Below are 23,781 nucleotides of genomic sequence, written 5' to 3'. Positions count from 1 at the left end.
ATAAAGGTAACTCTACTGGATCAGGCTCTACAGTGGATATCCTGTTCCCACAGCAGCCAACCAGATGCTTCTGGGTAGCCCACAAGCTGGGCAGTAATCCACTCCCAATGTTGCTTCCTAATAACAGGTACTCAGGAGATGCAGAAAAAGCAGCAGTTTCCTATTCATTAGCTTCTCAACATGTATATCTTTTACCACTTCTTCTGGGTACCAGTTCCTATGGAGCTTGTGGGCTTGTCAGACAGATCTGGTTAGCCACCATTGTACATCTACAAGCTTCTGGTTTAATGTCCCAAGAGGTATTCTGACTCATGGAGAAATAAATAAGCTTCAGATAACAGACACGGACTTATACACCTCACTAAATAGTAGATACACAAGTTTCTCCTTTGAGTGTAGCACCAGAAGTGCAAAAATCAGGTAAACACTCCAGCACCTGTTTTTCCAAAGTAACATCCAAAGTCTCCAGTCCCTTTAGTGGTGTATATTTCATGGAATAAATTACTTATCTCTTAACCAGACATGGAAAACGGTACCAAATTCCCAGTGCTGTTAACGAAGCCATGGTAATCAACAGTGATTTTACCCAAGTCCTACCTAACCAGCCTTTCCCATTCTGGTGCCCCCTGACTGGTTGGACTACAACTTCCATCATCCCCAGCCAGCCAGGCTGAAGAGTGCAAGCTTGGGGAAGACTGTTTTAAGCCTTCTTTTGTAGTCACAATCAGGATATTTAAATGGTAACTGCCACTACGTGTGAAGTAGGGACTCTATTTTGGATAATTAATATTGAAATAAATCTTACAAATGCAGCTTTCCTTGGACTATACAACGCTTTAGCTGAACAAGTGTTCACACAATTTGGGCACCTTCATATGCTTTTTACCCCCACTTTATCTGACACTACTGAGATATACTACCGGTATACACCTTAAACCAGCCTTCCCCAACCTGGTGCCCTCCTGATGTCTTGGACTTCAACTCCCATCAGCCCCAGCCAGCATAGCCAATAGTCTGGAATGTTGGGAGTTGTAATCCAAAACGTCGGGAAGGCACCAGGTTGGGAAAAGCTGCCTTAAACCAAAACACCACATACCCCTATTCTGTACTTTCAAAATCAATCACGTAGATAAGAAGTCCCTTTTCTTGTTAAGCATGCACCCAAAAAAGTAAGAGAGAGAGAGAGAGAGAGAGTGAGACCACCACGCATCCTCAATATGGAAAGGAAGACTGGAGAGGGTGGCCTCAACTGTGCTACAGGGGCCAGCTTAAGTGTGGCATTTTGCTCCAATGCAATTCTTAGTAAAAAAGAAAGGGGGGGGAGCTGAACTAGAGTGGCATCCACTTCAAAATCCAGACGGGCGTACAGTCCCCCTCCCTCATTATGATCGCCAGCGAGACAGCCCCCGCCCCCGCCGCGAGGGGGTCCCGCCTCTGTCTTGCCCCCCCAGAGCTAGATCCGCAGAGAGCCCCAGCCCTGCAGGCCCAGGAAGGGGGGCGGGGCCCGCAGGCGCTTACCTTGCCCCGCTGCCGCTGCCAGCTTCTCCTCCAATCCTCCTTCTCCCCGCCAGGAACTGCAGTGTCTGAGGTCCCTTTTCCGCTGTTGGTGGACGCCGGCGCCCTCCGAGCGATCACCTCAGAGTGCTCCCCGCGCCCACAGCCCAGGCGAGGAAGGAAAGGCAGGAGGCCAGCGAGGAGGAGGAGGAAGCGCCTTTCCCCACCGGCCCAGGCCGGCCTACCTACCCCGCCCCAGGCAGGAGGGTTGGGCTAAGTGCCCCGGAAGTAAAGGGGCGGGAAGGAGCGAATGCTGAGACGCCTCCGACGACCCTCTTGGGGCCGAGCGGAACGCCTTATTGCCCCTCCGTCGCCCCCTAATGTTTCCGTCCTCCTGCTCCCCTTTTCCTTTCCCACTTTATATAAGCTTCCTCTTTTTTCCCCCTCTGTAAATGAAGCAACACATTTCGTTACTCCCTCAGAGATAAAGTATAATAGTGGACATAAAGACTGCTGATACTGCACATGCTGCTCCCTGTATAATAATCCCAGGGGTATGAAGGTATGAGGGAATGCACTCCTCACATGGCCAGAAGAACTCTTTCGTCACGTAACCCAAGGCTCCGGCCTGTCATTCCAATGTTACGGGGTTGATCCCTGCAAATTAAGCACCCTCTTCCCTTGCTCAGGAGGCAAAGACTTCCCCACCTCAATGCTTAATATTAAAAGCAGAAAACGGTTCCCTTAAACTAGCCAGGTCTCAACCTATTCTAGGCCTGTCAGTAGGGCTTCCCCTTAACCGACAACGTAACAGGCTCCTCCACGGCTCTGCACGCACGCAACACTAATCACTTATAATTATAGTAATTTTTTTAAATGTTGCAATTCAATGCTTTGCACACTTGAATGGGAGCGAATTCCGCTGAGCAGAGAACCTTTTCCCCCGAGTTAATATGCACGGAATTGCAATAACTGTCCTCCTTCACGGGGGTGGGGGGAGGCAATAAACCTCACCATCTTCCCGCCCTTTAGAAATTATCAGCCCGTGCCCCGCCCCGCGCACACAAGCCATCGGGGTAAATTACTGCTGATGTAACGCCAGCATTGAGTCCATCCTCGCAGAGTCTGATACCTAAAATTCATCGCTCCTTATTTGCCTTGTCCCTCGAACCACCCTTTGTGCTCTTGGTTCTGACATACTCTTATCTGGCCAAGGACCTTTGGGGCCAGAACAGCGCAAATGGCAACCTCATTCTCCAAACGGGGATCCCTGTGTCGTCAAAAGGGAACCATCCACATACAGGAAGGAAGGGTCAGCAGGCTGAGGGGTGCGGGAAGAGCGACCCAAACACAGCTGAGGCCAATGAGGACTGAGCATGCTCAGTGGCTCCAGCCCCTTGAGTGACAAAATAGGGGAAGCAGGAATGGAATGAAATTCCCTTGAGAATGGCATGGCTGGCTAGCTGGCAGGAACCCTGAACAGGAGCAGTGGACACCATAACATTTTGTTGCAGTGGTTTTTTCTGGATGGTCCTACTAGTAGTTTTCCCTGGATGGGCCTACTCCTGGCCATAGATTTCCTTTAAGCTCAGATGGACACTGTGGCTGTAGAGGTTACAGAAGTATAGCAGGAGACATTGATTCCCTTTTCTTTTCTCCTCCCATGTATGATTTTTTTTTTTGCTCTGCTACAATTTTAACTCTTCAGTTCATCCATCCTCTCTTTCTTGTTTTATCCTACAACTATCCCTTCTTCATTCTACTAAACAGTAACCTGGCTGTTCTGGGTCTGTTCTTAGCCATCTGTTTCATAATAATTCTTCAACACAGTAATTTCACAGAACTAAATAGCACAAGTTCAGGGTTCCTGCCAGCTAGCCAGCCAGAAGTATTCTGTCCATTTTAAATTAAGTGTAGTCACATACATACACGAAATAACTTTTCATTCACACTCCAAAAGGCTGGATCAATGTATATATTTAAAATTCTTTAACACATTTATGTATTATTCCTTGCTGCTCAAACCATTAAAAAATCCAACTGGCAAGCCAACAAAAAGCCCTGTGTAAGAAATATATGCAGACCTATCTCCCTGTGCACTGGTCCTCTCAAATTTGTGCAGCCATTGAATAACAAATCATGATGTGTTTGATAAATCTTCATATTTGTAGTGCACATGGAGTTTAAAAATCAAGGTATTTCATTTGTCACCTAAAAGTCCATGGCCATAGCTGGCAAGTTGCATAGAGGCTGGGAACATGGAGTCACAAACCTGCCTAAAGGGATGGGGTCAACTGCCTAGGAATTGGAGGTGGTCATTAGAAAGATACAGGAAAATGTGTAGAAATGTAACTAGAAGAGTTTTGAAAATAGATGTGTTAGGCACAGCACAAAGGCAGCTAATTTAACATTGAACAGAGCAGTTTATGAAATTTATGCGCACACAATACTTAGAATTTATATAGCATTTTAGGGTGTTCCAAGTAATATTGCATACATTCTCCATAATCCTAACTACCAGCGTGTAAGGTGGATCAGTAGGAATATTCATAAATGTTTAAGGTAGGGAAGTGAGGCTGAAAGATAATGACCTGCCTAAGTAAGATGTGGTTTGAGCCAGGTTCTTGGCTCACATTCAGGCATCCACTACACCAGTTCTCACTGGTTGAATCATGTATGGTCCCTCAAAAGCAGTGATCTTTCTTAGACACACAGTATGTTGTGATTTGCTCGAATCAAGGAGGAGTCCAGCATACCATCATACGTCAGTATCAGGAACTTAGGCTGGAATTTCATCAAACTGGAAAACGAGTTACAGCACAGATAGTCCAGCAGACTCACTACATTGTTGTTGTTCAGTAGTTCAGTCGTGTCTGACTCTTCGTGACCCCATGGACCATAGCACGCCAGGCCTTCCTGTCCTGAGCTCTCTCCCAGAGCGTGCTCAAGTCCATATTAATTGCTTAACCATAAACAAATTCCACCCCAAATCATTCCACTTGCACTTTGTTCAAGCCAGTATTCTATATTAAAAATCCAAAATCTAGAACCAATGAAGCGGGCCTGAAAAAACTGTGACCTTTTTTGGTTTTCATATAATACCTAAATGAAATACAAATGTAAATTGTGTTTATCATTAACTGTCAAAAAATGTTCAACGCGGAACATCAAGCTATCTACTGTGTATCTAATGTCTCATCACACCGAATATATAGGTGATATGTCAATATAGTCATTATAGTATATGATGAAATAGTCATTCTAACCTATTATATGCAAATCTTGACCCTGAAGCAATTTACAAGAATATACCTATATACTGGTTTTTCACTGCCAATGCTACTGCTTAGTCCTCTTCCTCATGGGTAAGAATTTGTTATGCACTTGTACAGCTGCTACCACTGCAATGCTTGCAAACCATAGTACAAAATAAAGTTGGCATATACATCATCAACTGTAAGTTTAGTCAGTTGTGATTTGGCAGGTGCAGCGAATTGGTTTGAGTAATTTCTCTGGTGCTGGTACATTTTGTGGCTATTGGACAGATATCCATGTAAACATTGCCATCCCCTTTGTTCTGGAAACACATTAACTTGGAAGTGTTTTCCATAGCAAACACTGGACATGAATTTTATGCAGGTGGTACATAGCATCAACAGTTGGAGAGAAACAGACGATGTTCAGCTCTCTGTAGATAGTTTCTTAATGTTCTTCACTGCATGCTGAGTGGCTTACAATCCATAGGGCTTGTTGGTTTTCCATCACCCCCACACCTAACCAGTGTATCAACCCTCCTTAACTTTTTGATAATTGCATGAGCATTTGCTCTATGAATGTATCTGTCCATACTCCAGCCCATATTCTGATGCCTTAATGTGAAATTACTTTCCTGAAATGCTTTGTCTACATCTGTCTAGAAGTTCTATCATTCGCTGAATGTATAGATACAATGGCTTGCTTTATGGACTTTCAGCCCACCTTGAGGAACTAAGTCTCTCATGCAAATTGTCATGTCCTTCCTTGCTCACTGCAATGATGCCTCTCATGCCTTTTTCCTGAAGAACTGCACAACTTTCAACATCTCTAAGAACACTACCACAAATAATACAGTGTACAGCATTCTTTGTGAAATGTATTGAAATGTTAAGAACACATGACAGCTGTATTAGTGACATTAGTTCATTATCAACATTTTGTCTCTTAAGCTAAAATATATATCATGCATGGAAATAACAGGTAAAATTGATATAAATAAATGTGAAAAATAGGCAGCATCAGGAAAACAGGCTTCCCCCAGAAAGAAAGCTCTAGATGTTTATTTTTGGCCTTTGGACAGATAGACATTCTCAAAAATGTTACAGATGTCTTAGGTGGAATTGGTTTATGGTTATCAACTATATTTACTGGACTATGATCTTGTTTTCACCTTCAGTTCTTTTGCTAGTTATGTCATTATCCACTATTTGTTATGAACCACTTCATAAATTTTCACCTGATTAAGTACCAATATACTAAATACTAAATTAGGTACCAGGAGGTCAGTTTTTTTATTGCATATATTGTAAATGCCACCGTATTTACAATATATCCAATACGATTTTCCATGCTCAGTACAATAATGTGTATACTGTGTTTGAAAATGGCGCCTATTCAATAGGAGCCAAATTTGTGACTAGTTGTACTGATCACCCTTAGATCAACTTCTGAAGAAAAAATGATTGGCTCATTATCTTAAACAAATCCATGCATGTGTCACAGCAGGACCCATGTTAGATCAGGGGTCTCCTCCTCTGACTGAGAAATTGGGGAATTCATCTTCCAAGATGATGTCTGCCATCTGCCATTTTTGTAACTTTGTTTTTAGTAACAATTCATTCTTTTAAAAATCTGCTTCCCAATTAAATTGGAACATGTTTCTAAGTGACAAAATGGTATTTGACTAAACTATCCAACCAATGGTTGCAACCCCAGCGATTTTCTTCATTTCGATGTCTAGCTCACCTATTAAAAGGGCTGAATCCAGCTGTGTCATTCTGCTAGTCCAAAGCTGCCACCGCTTTCATAAACCCTGTTTTCATCCTTGCACAAGTATTAAATCCAATATTTGTGCAAGCCATGTGCAAGCCATCGTCTAGCTCATTATGACTTCATTACACTAGGTGCTTGTGCTAGTTGTCCCACTAGTACTTGCGTAACTGCTGGCACAACATCACCAATTCTTGTACTCTGTCCACATTTTACATTGGATACAACCCATGGGCAGAGTTACAACTGTTATAGGTGAAGGCTTTGGATATCTTTAGTCAGAAGACACTGAGAAGCTGCATTATTGGAAAACTAATCAGATCAATCCCTAGTCATGCTTTTATTTTGTGGTTGGTCATCTCTGGATTTCTTTCAGTACACTTCATCTTTTCACCTCTCCACTACTTAGGTTTCCATATAGTTGACCAAAAAAGCTAGACTTGCAGAACTGCTACAGATTTGCATCCCATATTCACACAAAAAATAGCTCTGAGGTACAATAGAAATGGAAACACAACACAATGTGAAAAGAGGGGGGCAACAGAATATTTTAGGGTGCAATCCATGTTGGCTAGGGGATGCTGGGAATTGTATGACTTTTTTTTCTGTCTAAACATGCATAGGATTGCACCCTTAGTCTCCTTATTTCCTAACATTCACAACAGATGACAAAATGCTGCATTTCAGAACCACACCACCACAGTATCACAACCAAATTCAATTAGTTTATTTTTATTGTTTAGGCAGGAAATTGCAGAATTAACTTGGAAGACACTGCACCATGCTACAACATACTGCACAGTCACCAAGGAAGTATTTTTGCTGAAATACATCAACATAAATATTGTAAGCATTTGTGTATATCATTACATAGTTTCATTATCTACTTTAATTTTTAAACAGGGGGCATTTTTAGAGTCACAAGAACAGAGCTACATAACATTTTAACATACCCCTACATATAAAAGTTTCCAGTTTCATTAGCTTTTTTGTTGTAAAGAATGGGACAAAATTGTCCTCTAGGCAACACAGCTTAAAAGTTCAAATTCACCAGAAGCTGAAATTCTTTGTGCACAAACCAGGCTAACTTAAACAGTTTTAAGTTCCATTGATTCCAAATGAGAGAAATCTAAGCCAGTGCTCAACTTTCCCATTGAAATCAATCAAATTTAAAAAGCTTAAATGGGCCAGATGATGCCCTCTGTACAGCTTATAGAATGTCTATACTTTCTTAATAAGAGCTTTCTTCATACACTTGTTTGTAGAGTGAGAGAGGCTAATAGGTTATTGTGTTGCACAAGTACAACTTCCAGCACTCATGGTTATAATATCTTGCTGCCCATGTCTATATACTGTTGCTGTTGATTATATGATGCTGAGTTGTAGGATATTAGTGAATCCCATGAATGAAGACCACCGGATATTGATAACAGATGCTATCTATATCTTGAACATTAACATATCATCAGTTTTGCCCCATGATACAATTGCTTATATAATACATGTAATTAAATATATTGGTCTTTTTTATGAACAGTTAAAATTAAATATGCTTTAAAGACCCATGTAATAAGATCTTACTAATTTCTTTTAGCACTTTATTAGTAACAGTGCTCAGTTCAGTGCCAACTATGTTACTGATAGATCAAAATAATACAACTAAAAATTGTTATGTGCCATCTTTTACGGAGGAATAACCCTAATGCTCCACTGTGTGCAAGAAAGCTTCTTGGATTCCAGCAGTTGCATATTTTGTTCAAGCCTTCTCAGCTTGAGATTTGCAATGAAACACTTGTCATGAATGGCATATAAAATTATCTTTTCTCAAGGAAAAAACAAACCGAAAAAATAGGCACAAGGCAAACACAAGAACTGCTATTTCAGCCTAATGTGCATTTACAAACAAAGCCTGACTGTTCAATGACAAAATTAAAATAATGGTTTTAAAATAAACGAATGGACTCACTTGGGAGCCCACCAAGACATATGTTTAATATCCATGTTTTTAGCAGCTCAAATTCTAAACAAAGAACTCCCACAAATATTCCCTGAAACCACTCAAAACGGAAGATTCCACTCTTTACCAAAATGACTAATTACTCAACAATGCACATGGGAAGACAGTAAACTCAGTGCAGAGTAACATGATATCCAGTGTTGCGGACTGCAGCAGCTTCTTAAAATGACAAGCTCTTAAATTACTGACAGCAGCATTGAGAGTGTTCTATATTCTCCAATATCCTCTGTCAATGAGAAAAAGAAATGTAGTCTGTTTACAAAAATTAAATGTTTCATTTTCAGATTTATATTATACCTCACTGTTCTTCCATTAACTTGTTTTCAATTTCATTTCCAATCTTCCAAAAAATAAAAGCACAACGTGGAAAACTGAACATGCATTAATCCAGAAAACAAGAGAATGCACTTCCTATAGCCAACTGTTTGTATCTACAGCCTCTTCAGACTGTTGCCTAGATTTCATGTTTTCGTTTCCACTGAGAAAAAGAGACATAGAGAGGCCTCGAGCAGAAACAAAAGCTGATTGCTAATCAAACTGAGAACTCTTCTCTCATATACAACTGATAAGTAAGGACAACCATGGGAAACAGGCTCACTAGGGAGGAATGTAAAATGAGAGACCAAATGGGGAGGGGGAGCTTAGGTTTAAGAATAACTGAATTTTGCTATAAGTTTTGCTTGTAAAATCCAACCTGCCTCTTAGGTTTTTTTTAAGGGGAACAAAGAGAGAAAGATTACTAAATAGTCTTTTAAGGTTCATTTGCAGCAGCCTTCTTGTTCTTATAGCTTATGTAATCTTTTCAATTGATACTTTTGCAGTATATATATTCATATATAATAAAGAGCGTATGGGATATGCTATGAACCCACATATACAATAATTTGTCAACACAAATGGCCTTATTGAAGGTGGTTTCCCTTTTTAGAAAGAATTATCAAACGAACTCAGAATCCTAGGGAACTCAAGTTCTGGGTGGTTGTAAATGTGATGAATGCACAAAAGGGCCACTGTGTGGATACAGAGGGGCATGCACATCAGGGGCGTAGCAAATTAGTGCAGGCCCACTTCCAATCATGTTCACTGAATGTGAGAGCACTACGTCTGAAGAAGGCTAGGGTACAAGAGAAAGGGTTTTTCCCAACTGTGTTTTCTTCCTTTTTGTGTGAACGTTTGAGCAGTACTTCTGAAGTGGCTCAGGTTTTTGTTGTTTTTATTTATTTTATGTGGTATATTCTTAGCAGGCAGAGACACAGAGACTGCCTGGAAGAGCTAGCTAAGCAGTTATACTCCACAACAATACTGTACCTTATTGCCAAGAAGTAGTGTGTTTATCAACACAAGGTATTGAGACTTGTCTCCTGTCCTGGACTGTTAAATCCATCAATCAAGTTTTTATTACAATCATCTATACTAATACTTTCACTTGATAATTTTGGATAAGTGGCTTGGCCAGTGAAATCTAGAAGTTCTTCAAGAGCCTTCCCATTATTTGATCCATTTTGGTCCAAAGAAACACCAGGCATCATTTCATTCAATGGTGAAAATTCAGGGATAGATATGAGCTCTTCTTTTGAAGCAGGACTGTATAAATAAGAGGGTGCAGGAGAAGAACCAACTTATTACCATATATTTCAACAACATAAATGCTAAATGCCACTCATGACAATGAAACTATCCTCAGAAGATAAAAGCCTGACTCAGCTCACCCATTTTATAGTGGGTGAACATCAGATAGTAGAAAGCACCAAGTATACTTTGAGCCTTGAACTGAGTAAGGTTGCAACTCTATGCACTGTTACCCTGAGTTAACCAGAGTTAACTTTAGTTAAACCAGAGGTTAAACCAGAGTTAGAGTATCAAATGTTGCTTCAATGTGCCCACAGAAGAGAAGAAACAAGAGAAAACATAGAACTTTGATGCAGCATATTTCATTACATGAGAAATAAAACATTAATTTTTTTAGGGCCAAAATGCAGTGAATTACTTTTGCCTTGAACAGGGGCTTGTGCAAATTCAGTGAGATTGTCTTTAAAAAAAAAAAAAGACTTTGAGAAGCATAGCCCATACCACATCACACAAAAACACAAGTCAATAGCAGCATCAGGTGCACAGAAATAGTTGTGTGGTTCTTGGTATCATGGTCATTTTTTGAATGTATGTACCTCACATCCATAGATTGAACTTCATCTGTTAAATCATCCATGCTGTTAGATTTTCCATCCATTGCATCTAGTTGAATAAGGCTCATAAGTGGCTTAAGTTCATTAGAAAACACATCATGAGGGAAAGAGTCAGGCACAGCACATCCTAGGCCTTTATCATCTTTGCAGTTTGTCAATCCATTCATTTCTACAGGAAGAATCTCATTAGAAAAGGTGATTAAAAAAACACACACAAAACTTTAAATGGTTGAAGTTATAGATGAAAGTAATCTATAATGTTTATATCTAAGCAAGTTTGCTCTATAGAAAATATTTTGTCTGAGTGGGCTAGAAAACGTTCAAAACAGAAATGTATATGATGAAAATATGCAAGCTGGAACTTTCAATGTGTGTCATCAAAGAGCCCAGGTAGAAGCTACATTCTCCACTTGAGGGCTCTGAAGGTTCCACACCAACAGGCAAAGCTGGAAGGTAATGATATCACACATGTGCACAATGAAGAAAGCAGCCAGCTTTCTTTCCAGCCATCATTATCTCACTTCTTCACAGCTATTTTTCTTTCCCCTTCCAATAGGGGAACCTAATGGTTAACCACTAAGAACAGACGTGTGGGAGACAAACAATGGTTGGAGAAAGGCAGACAGTTTACTGCTTGTGTGATCTGTATCCTCTTCGGCTTGCTCTGCCAGGGGGAAGCCTTCAGAATTCTCCAATGACAGAACTTTCACAGGGAGAGGCTGTGTCCACATGTGCGTTTAACATGAATAGGCAAGCTTTAAGCCATTGGAGCCCACAATCATAGTTTCAGCACACTTCCATAGGGCCCGTTCAATACTTATCTCCTGGAAGCATTGACACTGAAAGACGGTCTTGGGTTAGCATATCTCTTCTACTACCCAACTTCTACTACCTATGGCTGAATCAGGAGATCCTGCATTTATGTGACCGCTGGTTCACCTAACTTAGTATTGTCTACAGAGACTGGCAGCATGCCTCCAGGGTTTCAGACACAAGTCTTTCCCAACCCTACTGGAAATGCCAGGGATTGAACCTGGAACTTTCTGCATGGAAACCATGTGCTCTGTCACTGAGCTATGGGATCTTGTAACCCTCAAATCCAGACCTGCTTCTATTCTCGCAGTGCAGAGATAGGGTAGGGCTGAATATTTTAACATTTATACCCTGCCTTTCTAGGTACATGACAAATCAAGGAGGCTTACAAGGTTAAAAATAAATACAAGACAAGCATAAAATGTTAAATACAATCAAAGCGAAACAACAAAATCTACGCACATGTTCATAGCATATACACACACACACACACACACACAGAGCAGAAGCAGCAGAGCAGATTGGTCAAAGCCCAAACTAAAAACAGCCTGCAAAAATACCCTGAGAGCAAAATAATATTTTTACCTGCTTGACTGATGGCAAGTGGCTTTGTCTGTCTGTCTACATTTAGAGTTGATGGCACATCTGGTTTGGTGTCTTCCTTCTACATCAAACATGTTAGCGTCATTAGATATAAATTTTTGCAGAGAAGCAGCTGGAGTAAACAGCATTAAAATCTTAACATTTTAAGCAAAAAATAAAGTGATATACACAAACACAGTAATAAATACATCCATCTCTTATTGTAGCCTCCTCTATATATAACCTTGAAGGAAGCACATACAGGGCAGGACAACGCCTCTTAAGGGAGATGAATGAGAACTTTCAGCAAGATCCACATGCCATGGCTGTACTGCCACAGTGTCAGATAAACATTGCCGAAGCACTTGTATACGTCCTGGGCTTCCCCCAACCTGGTGCCCTCCAGATGTTATGGACTACAATTCCTATCATGTCTGACAACTGGCCTTGCTGGCTGGGGTTGATTCTTTTTCTCTTTTTTTAAGCAAACGTCAGTCAAGGAGCTGGGTGGAGTGGGAGATCAGTCAAGGGGCAGACGAGGGGAGGAACAGGAGTTTAGAATAGCTCGTGTCTTTTATTTCTCAAGTCCCTTGTGTGGATAGCTGCATAAACAATAGCAGAAGGGTCCAGCATAGTTCCTCCCCTCACCAACTGCCACTTCAAGGAGAACACAGGAAAACATACACCCTAGAGGTTTACACACATTCTCTTTTTACAGAAGCACCCTTTCACTTAACATTAATTTGCCTTTGTCTTTCTGAGCATTACTGTTGTAGGAAACATCCTCAGACTAAACCGACTGTATAGTAGGAAAGTATCAGTAGTAAGCAATTAAGGGTCAACTACACGTTACATGCAGTTGTGTATTTCTCTCCCCGCTCCCCCCAGCATCCCAGTTCCTTTGCCTTACTGAAAAGCAGACACAGGGGGCTATAAATAAGAGCAGAAAAACAGTAAGGGAGGGGACTGCTTAGCTCTTTCCCTTTATGCTATTTGACTGCTCAAAATTGCCCTCCCTAAGCTGCTTTCCCACCTGTAGCAGGATTAGCTACTTCATGTATTGTGTACTTTGGCTCTAAGGCAGAGGACAAAGAAAACTTATTTTCACCTCTTCCCTTTACAGGCAGGATAGAACCATAACTGTGGCGTTATTGACTATTATGCTGCCCATGTTTACACACAATTTGTTTACTCAGTTGCCTACATGAGAGAGAAATGAATGAGTTGTGACCCTTCTATAAGGGCCAGAAGCGGCCATTCTGTTAAACTGCAGTTGTGGAATAAAATTGGGTGAACAGGATGTACTCTATGTTGAACTATAATTCTACACATCCTGGTGCGGAAGGAAATTACTCTCCTCACCTTGATTTCTGGTGTTTCACTTTTTCTTGTTCTTTTCATTATTTCATCTATTCTCTAAAATGGACAAAAACAAAACATGCATTTACTGCCCTTTGCCTTTGAAGTGTAATTGAATTTGGAGCAATATATAACACAGAAGAGATTTCGCTTTTTTCTAAGAGCTTTCATTGAATTGACAGAGTTCTGCAGACATGTTGGTCTGGAATAAGTAATAAATCTTTGGATGGCCACATAATGTAAGGGTACCATCACCAGTCAGTATGTCTGGATCATTGCTTTTAGTATCTCCCAATACATTTCTCCTTCTAGTTGTAATTTACCAAAGGTGATTATCTATATAATGATAATGCAGTGACTGGTCACTAATGCTAGCAATTTTATATCAGCAGCTCAAATGCAATTACCACATGTATAAGTTTCCTCTAACTTGGTTTTGTTAAAGACTATGAAGGATTATTACAGACCTACTAACCATGTCCCCATATAGCAGGGACACAACTGGTTAACATAACCCATGTATATAGCTGGTTCTACTATCATATACTCTAGAATATGGAATGGATAATCATTTTGAATAGGGTTTGTAATTAAATATTGCATTTTACACTGGGAGCTCAACTAGATCATTTAGCTCTTTTCTTGTGTAGACCACCTTATTTAGAGATGGGTTTCATATAATCAAGGGAACAAACAAGAAGTAACAATGCCTTCACACTTGATATAAACAAACTTGCTACCTTCTTTCGCTCCTGTCTTTCTTGCTCTATCTGCTGCATAATTTGTTCCCTTTCCAGACGCAGATGTTCAGCTGCCTCCCGGGCCTTTGCTTCTGCTTCTTCTTTCTAATTAAACACACATAAGTCAACAGATAACTTATTTATTAAATCATAGACAAGAAACCAGCCTCCAGAAGACTTGAATAGACTGTCTTCCCTCAAAATCTACTTCTGAAACCTGGTTCAAACTTTCTGCTAGCAGTGTGTGTACGTGAGAGAGGGTGTGTGTGTGTGAGAGAGAGAGCACGCGGGGGGACATTTTTTCCCTGCCTGGTTGGAAGTTCCATCTGGCTGCAAGAATATTTCACTTATCTTCCCCATGTGGCCCTGCCAGGTTGCATAGGAAGTACATGCACCAGTGACATCGGTTCCCAGAAACATATGGCAATGTAGGAACATAGGAAGCTTCCTGAAACCTAATGCCAACTCCAGGTTTTTAAGGGCCCTTGGGCAAAACACCGTCAATGGCATCTGCCACTCCTACTCATTACCACCATTGCCTGGGTCAGAGTGAGAAGCAGATGAACAAGCAGTTGCAATGATGAAAAGGAGGAACCAGTCCAAGGGGCTCTTGTCAGTGGGTACCTGCTGGGATGTGGCCCCTTGACAGGTGCCCAACTATGCCTACTCTTCTCACCAGTCCTGCTTATACTGACTCTAATAATTGGTCCATCTAGTTCATGGGCGGCATCTCTCCGGGGTCTTTCACAACCCTAACTCAAGATGCTAGGGACTGAACCTGGGGCCTTTGGTATGCAATGCATGTGTTCAACCACTGAGCTATGGCAGTTCCCATGTGTTTCAACAGACCCACACAGGAAAGGGTTCTAAACATTTTCCGAGCAACACAGAGCCCTTTCATTGCAAATGCAGTTTTAGGTGACAGCCATGCTGCTAACAGAACATTTGAACAGACTCCAAGTCAGGGCATTTTGGTAGCATTTTAACATGCATGCCACTTTAAAGGGCAGCAACCACAGGGGTCAGAGGTTTAACACCTTTTAGATAATATACAATATGTTTCATAATTTTGATCTTGTGCTCAGTGGTAGATGCTTTGCTAACAGGAGGTCCAAATTTCAATTTTCAACATATCTAGTTAAATTATCACAGCTAGCGGGGCTTGGAAAGATCTATGCCTGAGATTCTCAGTAGACAGTATTGTTTTAGATGAACCAGTGGTGGACCATAAGGCAGCTTCACATATTTTTCTAAAATGAAAAACCTAAATAAAAATTAGTTATTGCATAGTGACACTTCTGTATTTGCTACTTTACAGAAGTATTATTTTAGGATAGTAGGTTCCTAAAGAACACTTCTGAAGCAATAGGTGGTTTGGTACTTCCAAAAGACCATACCTGTGTCTCAAGTATAGCTTGTAATTCCTTTTCTTGTTTTTCCTTTAGTAGGCATTCTTCTTCAGCTCTTCTTCTAGCTTCCTCTTCTGCTTTTCTCCTTGCCTCCTCTTCCTCACGCTTTCTTTCCTCCTCTCTTTTACGGGCGTCTTCCTCCAGTCGTACCCTCTCTTCTTCTTCTTTTCTTTTCAGCTGTTCTCTCTCTAGCCTTCAAAGTCACAGTGGTATTTTTAGACTGGCAGAAAGACTACATCTTCTCTTACATTTAACATGGCACAGAATCATGTACTTTCCTGTTAAGCAGCATTTAAGTAGTGTGTCCCAAATTATCAGGATCAAGTACTGGGAAGTCATGGATAAGGATGGACCATAGTTTAGATTATCAGAGACATGAAGCACAGTTAACCTGTACCTGTGAGAGGGTTAATCTAATTAAAGGCTAACTTGATGGCAACCGTGACCAGCTGTGTAGGAGTACACTGTAATTAATGGAGGGAAGTAGTACCTTTCACGTTCCTCTCTCTCCTGTCTTTCTTTTTCTTCTTGTTCTTTCTGGAGACGAGCCTGACGTCTCTTCTCTGCTAGAATTCGCGTAGCTTCCTCAGCATCAGTTGTCCCTGCTGCAAGTTTCCCTAATGATATGTCGTTGGGATTAGAGTATTAGATAGCCAACAGGAAACTTAGGAACAAGCTACATACTCCATACAAATACATGCAATAAGACCCTGATGGCTGTGTCCTCTAGGCAAAGCAACTTCAGAAAGGGGTGACATTATAATATTTATGAACAGGCATTCTCAAGCTCCAAGAACTCAAACATCTCAGTTCACGTTCTGGAGGGAGCTTGTACCATGGTAGACAAATGACAAAAACTTGGGAAAGGAGAAACTACAAACTGATTATTTGCAACATTACTTTTATTGATTATCACAAAATCTATGTGTTCTTTCAACTCAATGCATGCTCTGTACTTACCTGTTAGTTTTGAACAGAGTAATAACAAATAAAAATGTATTTTAAAAGGGTGATTTGGAGGAGGGAGAGAGGTGCTTACCTGCTCCTTCCCCCATCCCATAATGTTCTAGACTCTAGAGGCATGTATCAAAAGGGGAGAGTGGGGGGGTGAGTGTGTGTGTGCACGCACGTGTGAGTGAGTGAGAGAGAGGGGGGGAAATTGCAAAGGAAAAGGAACAGATGAGAAGTTTAAGTATCTTTCTCTACACTAAGTCATCCTGTTCTGAAGGTGCTTTGGTTTAGAAGTAGCAACTGTTGGAATTTTATGACATGTGTTTATGCATACTATGTAGTTCAGCCTTTAAAAGCACAGAACTTAATTGACAGTGTTAAGGTTGTATCAATGAGACAATGAGTTCAGAAATGCTATCATGTATATTTAATACTTCCCCTCAGATGCACTAATCATACTAATGTACAAATACCTGATGTTACACAAAGTTCAGTGTCAAAGTGAGGGCTGCTTTGAACATCCCATAGAATTGGCGAGAGGGAAAAAGTGAGTGACTCAAGACTTGTAAGCAGGGATAACATCAGGTAGGCATATTAAAATAGCTGTATCAAGCTGAATCAAGCAATAAACCTATCCACAGCTACCTTAACTATTGAGCCCTTTGTTGCTCTTCTCAAAAGTAGAAGAAAACTTTCATAAGAGTATTAAGGATTTCACCTAGAACTCATATTACCTTCAGCAAAGCAAAGCATGATGTTGTATTGAGAGAGGGCAGTGCTGCACCAAGAAAAAGCACAAGATGATGACCAGGAGTTCATGTTCGGCTCCTAAATTTATTTTGCTTACCAGTGAGCTTTCCAGGTAAACTGTACCATTTTTAGCTGTAATATTACATCGATGCTATCCCTGACTGAAAATTCTATGAAGAGTTAGTGAGGTAAACACTCAGAAAAATGTAGGCCTAGGTCAGTAGTGTAAAAAGTGCATCCCAAAGGCCACAGGCAGCCCCCCAAGCCCTGTCTGGCAGCCACCCAGAAAAAAAAGAGAAGAAAAACACTCTAGGAACAGGCTCTATGATTCCTGCCATAGAAGCCTCATTCCTAGAGGATCCCTGGAGAAAACAGTGCTTGAAGGCTCCTGTCGGCTTCCTAGGATGTCCTAGGAACAGAGCTTATATGACAGGAACCATTGGACCATATCCAATACTGCCTGTGCACCAGCAGGACCAACCACCAACACACTTCCTAGAGCAACCGGAAACTAGCTGAAACACTTGTTTCCATAACAGAACAAATCAGTGGAGCTCGCAGAAGGGTGCTCTGCGAACCTGTCCCATTCCAGAAACAAGCATTTCGGCTCATTTACGAGGTTGGTTGAGGATGTGCTAGCTTTCTGTCGTGCCAGCGGTGAGTCCTGCTGGTGCAATGTTATGAGTGCTGGCACGTAGGCAGTGTTGGATACTGCTCATGGAGCCTGTGCCTAGAATGATTTTTCCGTCCCCACTCTTTTCTTTTCTCCAAAAACGTCCCAGGTAACAGAGCATGGGATGACAGGATCCTTCAGCAAGAGTGGATTAGAGGAGGGAAGGACTAGGAGCCAGGATCCCTGGATGGCTGAGTGATTTGAGAACGGGTTTCTGAAGGGAATATTGATTTTATCTGATCAAAGCAGGTGCAAGAGCTCTGAAATGCCCTTGAGCAGGAGTTGGATTTGAGTGAGTGGCGTGGGCATGTGTGCACATGCATGCACATATGTGACTTGCATGTTGTATGCAAGTTGTATATGAATGTGTGAGTGTGTGTGTGCGCCCACACATGCGTAGCCCCTGCCACCCCAGCAGGCACCCAATGTATTCCCTAGGGTAAAAAGCATTATGTGCCCCTGGAGTAGGTTGTACTCTCTGTATTAGCACCAAATTTCCTTTGCCACAAGAATGAAAAGATAGAACTGGTTATCTGAATGAATACTTTATAAAGTAAAGGTGTAACATGATTAGCGCAACGTATTTTGTTGCCTGATGTGAAGGACAAGATGGCACCGCCCCCTATTCCATCTACAGAAACCAACCAGTCTGGCAGTTGAGTCTTATTTCAACACTGATTGCAGGTCAGCATCCTCCACTGAACCTGAGGGCAGCAGGCCAGTTGCGAGGGCAGGCCATCTGGCACATGCCGCTCTTTCTGTTCCCTGCCTCTCAGAATCTGCTGCCTCAGGCAGGTACTTCACTCTGCCCAATAGTTGGGTTGGCACCGAGATGTACTAGGGAGCTGCTTTAGAAGCAAAGTTACACACCTTCATTGTTTTCAGTCTTTCCTGCAGAAGGCACAGGTTTTTCAGCAATAGCTTGGCTTACAGCCTCTTCAGCAGGTGATGGTTGGGTTTTCTGGCTAGTATTCTCCCTCTGATTGTCTTTATGTTTTTCTGCTCTTTTTTTAGGTGTTTCTCCCAAGGCACGGTGTTTCACAGGAGAAGCTGGATACTGTTTAGTGGTTTTGGGAGACTGAGGGTAAGTCTTTGTGATTGTCCTAAAAATATTTCAAATAAATGATTCAATATTACACTGCCAACAGAATCCAGGAAGTAGAAGTTAATGGTTAATTGAACTTAACCTTGGTTGTTGATTTTTTCCACCCCTGTACATCATGAAACTATAATCTATAAACATGACACAAAGTGAGGATTAAGTTGCAAGTTGTCTGTTCTCAGGCAAAATAGGACTGTGACACACACACCCCCGTAAATTGGCAGGAACAGATTATGTCCCAGTCAGCAAATCAGCCAGAAAAGAAAGACATTGTAGTTGCTGGAACTGGGATTAATGACAATTCATTTAGGACTTGTTCATACACAATTACACTGTCATGAGGCAATTTGACTTCATCTTGACTATTAGGTTCATATAACATGAAAATACTTGAAGCATTACTGCAGAAAAAAATCCTTGAGTCTATGACACAGACACACCTGGGCCCATATCAATACAGAGGTATTACATGAGCTTAAGTGTCATAGAATCATTGTGTTTGCATGGGAATATGCCCTGATAATTATTGTCTTCAAGAACTTTAGGTATCTATTTTTGACTGGGAACACAGATCTGACTATGGCAACGACTGAAAATCTTCAATATTCACTTCAAAGTGAGAGCACAAGTCAAATTATTGGTTTTGCCCTGTAAACAGATTCCATAGATTTTGTAGACATCTCACTAAATACCTGTACCACTTCCTGACACAGCTCTAATTTCAGACACACTTCTCTTTGTCCCTTTCGTCCTCTAGTCAGCATTTCTTGGTATCAGATTCATCCTTTATTTTCAGTCTCTTATACTCTGTGCACCTTTGGGGAAAATACACTCCTTCCTTCTACTTATATTTTTACGCTATATTCTCTAAACCTGTTCAAAAGATCCCCTCTTATCAAAGCACTTCTTGCAGGAAGTAGCATTCCAGTATATTCATCTTGTATTTATGCATCAGAGACCTGAATATGTACCAGCTGTTTTCACTATTTTATGCAACATTACTTTGGAAATTGTATTTTACTGAGGATCTAAAGAACTGCACACCTACTTTCAAGCACCCAAACAGGGGTGTTGAGTTTGCAGTTCTCACAGACAGCATTGCAAGCCACTTTACAATTTGAGGGGACTTCTTAGTATTTTCTGAGTATATGCTTCACTGACCCCAACTTTTCTCATTCCAGCTCTTGATCATTTTGAAACTGTGTCTTCCTGACCTCTGACACTAACAAACTACACATTTATAGAATTCCTACTTCCATGCTCTCCCCACACCCCATATGTATACAAGATGATTCTAAGCTAATCATCTTTTCACCTATACTTAATTTCTATCATAGAGCTGGATTGCTTGCATTCAGTCAATGGCATAAAAACAATGGGGGTTCAAATCATAAAAGCAATTATGTTTATAGCTGTTAGCAGCTATGGTCAATGAACATTTTCTGAACTCCAGATGTTGGTGGAGCGAACTGGCTGGGGGGGCCTTAGTGTGCAGGCCAGGCCACCCCACACCCCCTGCGTGCCCACTGCCACTTGGGCTCTCCAGCGGTTGCTTTGCTGCAGCTGTCAGCCTTACCCTTGTGTGCTCACAGGCTCACCTGGCAACAGCTAGTTCGTTACAGGCCAACCACCAGTGTCACTTTGCAAGCAAGGGTGAGAAAGTGAGGCAGCAGTCAGTTTCCCTACTCCCTGTTTGTGGCTAACCAGAAGGCAATGGCAGCTCTGTAATGGGCCAAGAGCAGAGAAGCTGTTTGGCACCCAGCCAGTCATAGCACTCATGCCAGATAAGCCCATAGGCGAGCAGAATGGGTCGGGGCTGTTGCCAGCCTCCCCACTTGTGTTTGCAACTCAGCAGGTTTACCCAGCAGAAGCAGCCTATAATGGATCGGCTGCCACCAAAGAAGCCCACGAGTGAGCATGTGAGTAGGAGAGGGATAAGCTGGGGGCAGCAGTAATGATGCAGCCAGGGGACCCAAGCGGCAGCAGGTGCTATGGGTAGGGGCAGGTAAGGTACAAGCCCTGTAACTGCCCCAGTATGCCAGATGCTGATATTGGGCCTGCCAGAACCATTCAAAACAAGCGACTGAAGTTTCTAGAAATGTGTCTTTCCAGAAATGTGTCTTTTCTATTACTAATAAACAAATGCTATCAAGCTAAGTGACAAATCTTGCTTATTCATTTGACCAACAATAACAATAATGAAGATAGAACACACTTTATTAGCAACCTCATTACGAAGTCAATTGTGAGGAATTTAGGCCAGGAACGGCTTAGGGAATATTTTGAAGCAACAGGAATACGCCATATGCAGTGACAAAATGTTAAAGCACAAAAATAGTAAGATAAATTATTATTGCAACCCTACAATTAGGAAATTACTGATTTTCTCTTCAGATAAGTTATGATACTGAAACTGGTGCCTATAAGGCTCAGGTTTTTTTTTTTACTACTTTTCTCTAAACCAACTACATCACCCTGATCATTAGACAGGGGAAAATTGGGCTCTGAGAAATCTTCCTGCAAGCCTGATTTCTGCCCTCAACCCCCGACTGCTTTGGTAGCAAAGGGTAGGCTGCAGGAGACTGGCTGATCCTTGAAGCAACCAGGTGGGGAGATGGGAGGAAACTGGGACAGTAACCCCTTAGTATAACCCTACAACCACCAGTACCTTTTTTAAGATCAAGGAAGCCCTCAGCCTCCATTTGCCTCAGAAGCAATCATGTATGGGGGCGGGGTGGAATGGGCAGGAAGACACTGGTGAGGCTGGTACCATAGCCTGAAAACTTCCAGAGTTGTCCCTACCCAGCAAGCTCCTTATGCTTGTAAAGCGTGAAGCAAGCTGGGATTTCTTCCCACATCCAAATACAATTTCCCCTGCCCTCTGTAGGCCCAGGGCTAGCCTCGTACCTTTGCACTGCCCAGTGCTGCTGGGGAAATTCAGTTAAGCACACAAGAGTGGTTTGGAGAGCTTTGCAGTGAGCAATACAGATGGTGCTCCACCCCTCCTATTTTTCTGCAAGGGCGGGGGTGTTCTCCTACCCTGTTCCCCACATAGATCCCCCACTTTATATGATGCTAAAAACAAATTAAAACCACATAGTAAAGACAACACGGAAAGCTAGTAACAGGCAACAGAAGCCAACATCTTCCCTAAGTATAATTCATCTTCCTTGGGCGCCAATGAGAGTTTGCAAAAATATTCTTACTTAGGAGTTGCAGGTGAAGCTGATCGCTTAGACATGGCTGCTGGGGAATCAGATCTTCTAAGAGGAGATCCCAAACCAGATGATGTGCCTGGTGTTGTGGGCCTTCTTTCTTTCTTTTTCTTCTCATTCTTAAAAAAAGAAGAAGAAGAGACAGATTCTTTGGGTATCTGATGAAAACAATACCTAAATCTATTTATTACATTTATATCTCGCCTTTTCCGCCAAGGAACACAAAGCGGTGTACATGATCTTCCTCTTCATTTTATCCTCACAACAACCCTGTGAGGTAGGTTAGGCTGAGAGTCAGTGACTGTCCCAGTGTCACCCACTGAGCTTGTGTGTGTGTGTGGGGGGACACTTGAACCTGTGTCTCTCCAGTCCAGCACTCTAACCACTACACCACACTGGATTTTAAATTTATCAGAGAGATTCTGATTATACTGCTTAGTATACATGCACAAACAAAAGTGTGTTTTTTAAATTAAACATATTTAAGGGTGAAGGAATGGCATTTATTTTCCTCTGTGACCATACCATGGGGTCAGGCAGAAATCCTGCAGTACTTCTTTCTGTAACTGACCCGGCAGTTATGAGACCCACCATATCAATATGTTCCTAACTCCAACCCAGAGAGCTGATCCAGTAAAAGATCATGATTAACGATATCCAAAGCTGCCAAGAGATCAAGCAGAATCAATAGTGTTGCCCCCTCTCTCCTGACAGAAGTTATCCATCTGGGCAACCAAAGCTATTACAATGTCAAACCCTGGCCTGAAACAAGATTGAAATGGGTCAAGATAATTTGTTTCATCCAGGATTGGCTGGAGCTGAAATACCTTAATATGTTGGTTCATACATACGTATGATGTATCACACTTAAGTACTATAAGATACCTAACAGACAATCAAAGGAGCGCAGTGCTAAAGTAGTCCAATCAAGTGTACTTGCATCAAGTTTGCTCAGGAAAGGACTTTTAATTTGTTTTTGTTTTTATGAAGAACCATGCAGCAAGTTCCATAAACCCAAAGAGACTAAGACTTGTTGCAGGGCACAGTGCTTTTGAAACCGAGGAGGAAAATATCAAGCGTTTGTTCCACTGAGCTAGATGCAGTGCTTTTCATGGGAGAAAACACAGGAGGCCCTTAATGAAGTCTAAAAGCTCCACCCACAGCTTTCTCCAGTTTTAGCCAAATCATGGTGCCCAGTAGCTAAGGGGTCCACCGTAAGTGGTATAGGGACCAGCCCCTCCCAGACCCCATGTAATCTGAGCACTCATTAGTGCAAGACTAGGAAAGCGGGAGGAAAGTCCAGATACTGACAGATTTATTGCTAGGCCCAACACATTTCAGAAATCCTTCCTCAGGGGCACTATATAAAACACGTATACAGAATGGGATAATCAGAAAATGAAACGCAATCAAATGTAATTTGATTCTCTTGCTAAGCAATAATGAAGCAAAATTGTTCCAACTATTT

The 23,781-nt window shown here is 41.7% G+C and overlaps 2 protein-coding genes across 6 annotated transcripts in view; both read right to left on the bottom strand.

Moving 5' to 3' along the window:
- Positions 1–1,746, bottom strand: part of BCLAF3 (BCLAF1 and THRAP3 family member 3) — a 37,034-nt gene extending 35,288 nt beyond the window's left edge. For both annotated transcript variants that reach the window (XR_014789170.1, XM_084844047.1), the window contains exon 1: positions 1,519–1,746. The gene's annotated coding sequence lies outside the window, so the exon portion shown is untranslated. The remainder of the gene's footprint in view (positions 1–1,518) is intronic.
- A 5,471-nt stretch (positions 1,747–7,217) lies between these two features.
- MAP7D2 (MAP7 domain containing 2) overlaps positions 7,218–23,781 on the bottom strand; it is a 101,505-nt gene continuing 84,941 nt past the window's right edge. For all 4 annotated transcript variants that reach the window (XM_084844043.1, XM_084844044.1, XM_084844046.1 and 1 more), the window contains 10 exons: positions 22,305–22,432; positions 18,867–19,099; positions 16,113–16,239; positions 15,611–15,815; positions 14,214–14,318; positions 13,477–13,530; positions 12,118–12,196; positions 10,702–10,888; positions 9,845–10,120; positions 7,218–8,762 (listed from right to left, as the gene is read on the bottom strand). In XM_084844043.1, coding sequence (XP_084700169.1) covers positions 9,871–10,120; positions 10,702–10,888; positions 12,118–12,196; positions 13,477–13,530; positions 14,214–14,318; positions 15,611–15,815; positions 16,113–16,239; positions 18,867–19,099; positions 22,305–22,432 — 1,368 coding nt within the window. In that variant the 3' untranslated portion in view covers positions 7,218–8,762; positions 9,845–9,870. The remainder of the gene's footprint in view (positions 8,763–9,844; positions 10,121–10,701; positions 10,889–12,117; positions 12,197–13,476; positions 13,531–14,213; positions 14,319–15,610; positions 15,816–16,112; positions 16,240–18,866; positions 19,100–22,304; positions 22,433–23,781) is intronic.

Source organism: Heloderma suspectum, chromosome 3, assembly GCF_057233095.1.
Source record: "Heloderma suspectum isolate Gila_16-S chromosome 3, 16-S_ref, whole genome shotgun sequence".
NCBI classification, from domain to species: domain Eukaryota; kingdom Metazoa; phylum Chordata; class Lepidosauria; order Squamata; family Helodermatidae; genus Heloderma; species Heloderma suspectum.
Note: the sequence above shows the minus strand (reverse complement) of the source record. Positions and strands in the feature narration are given on the sequence as shown.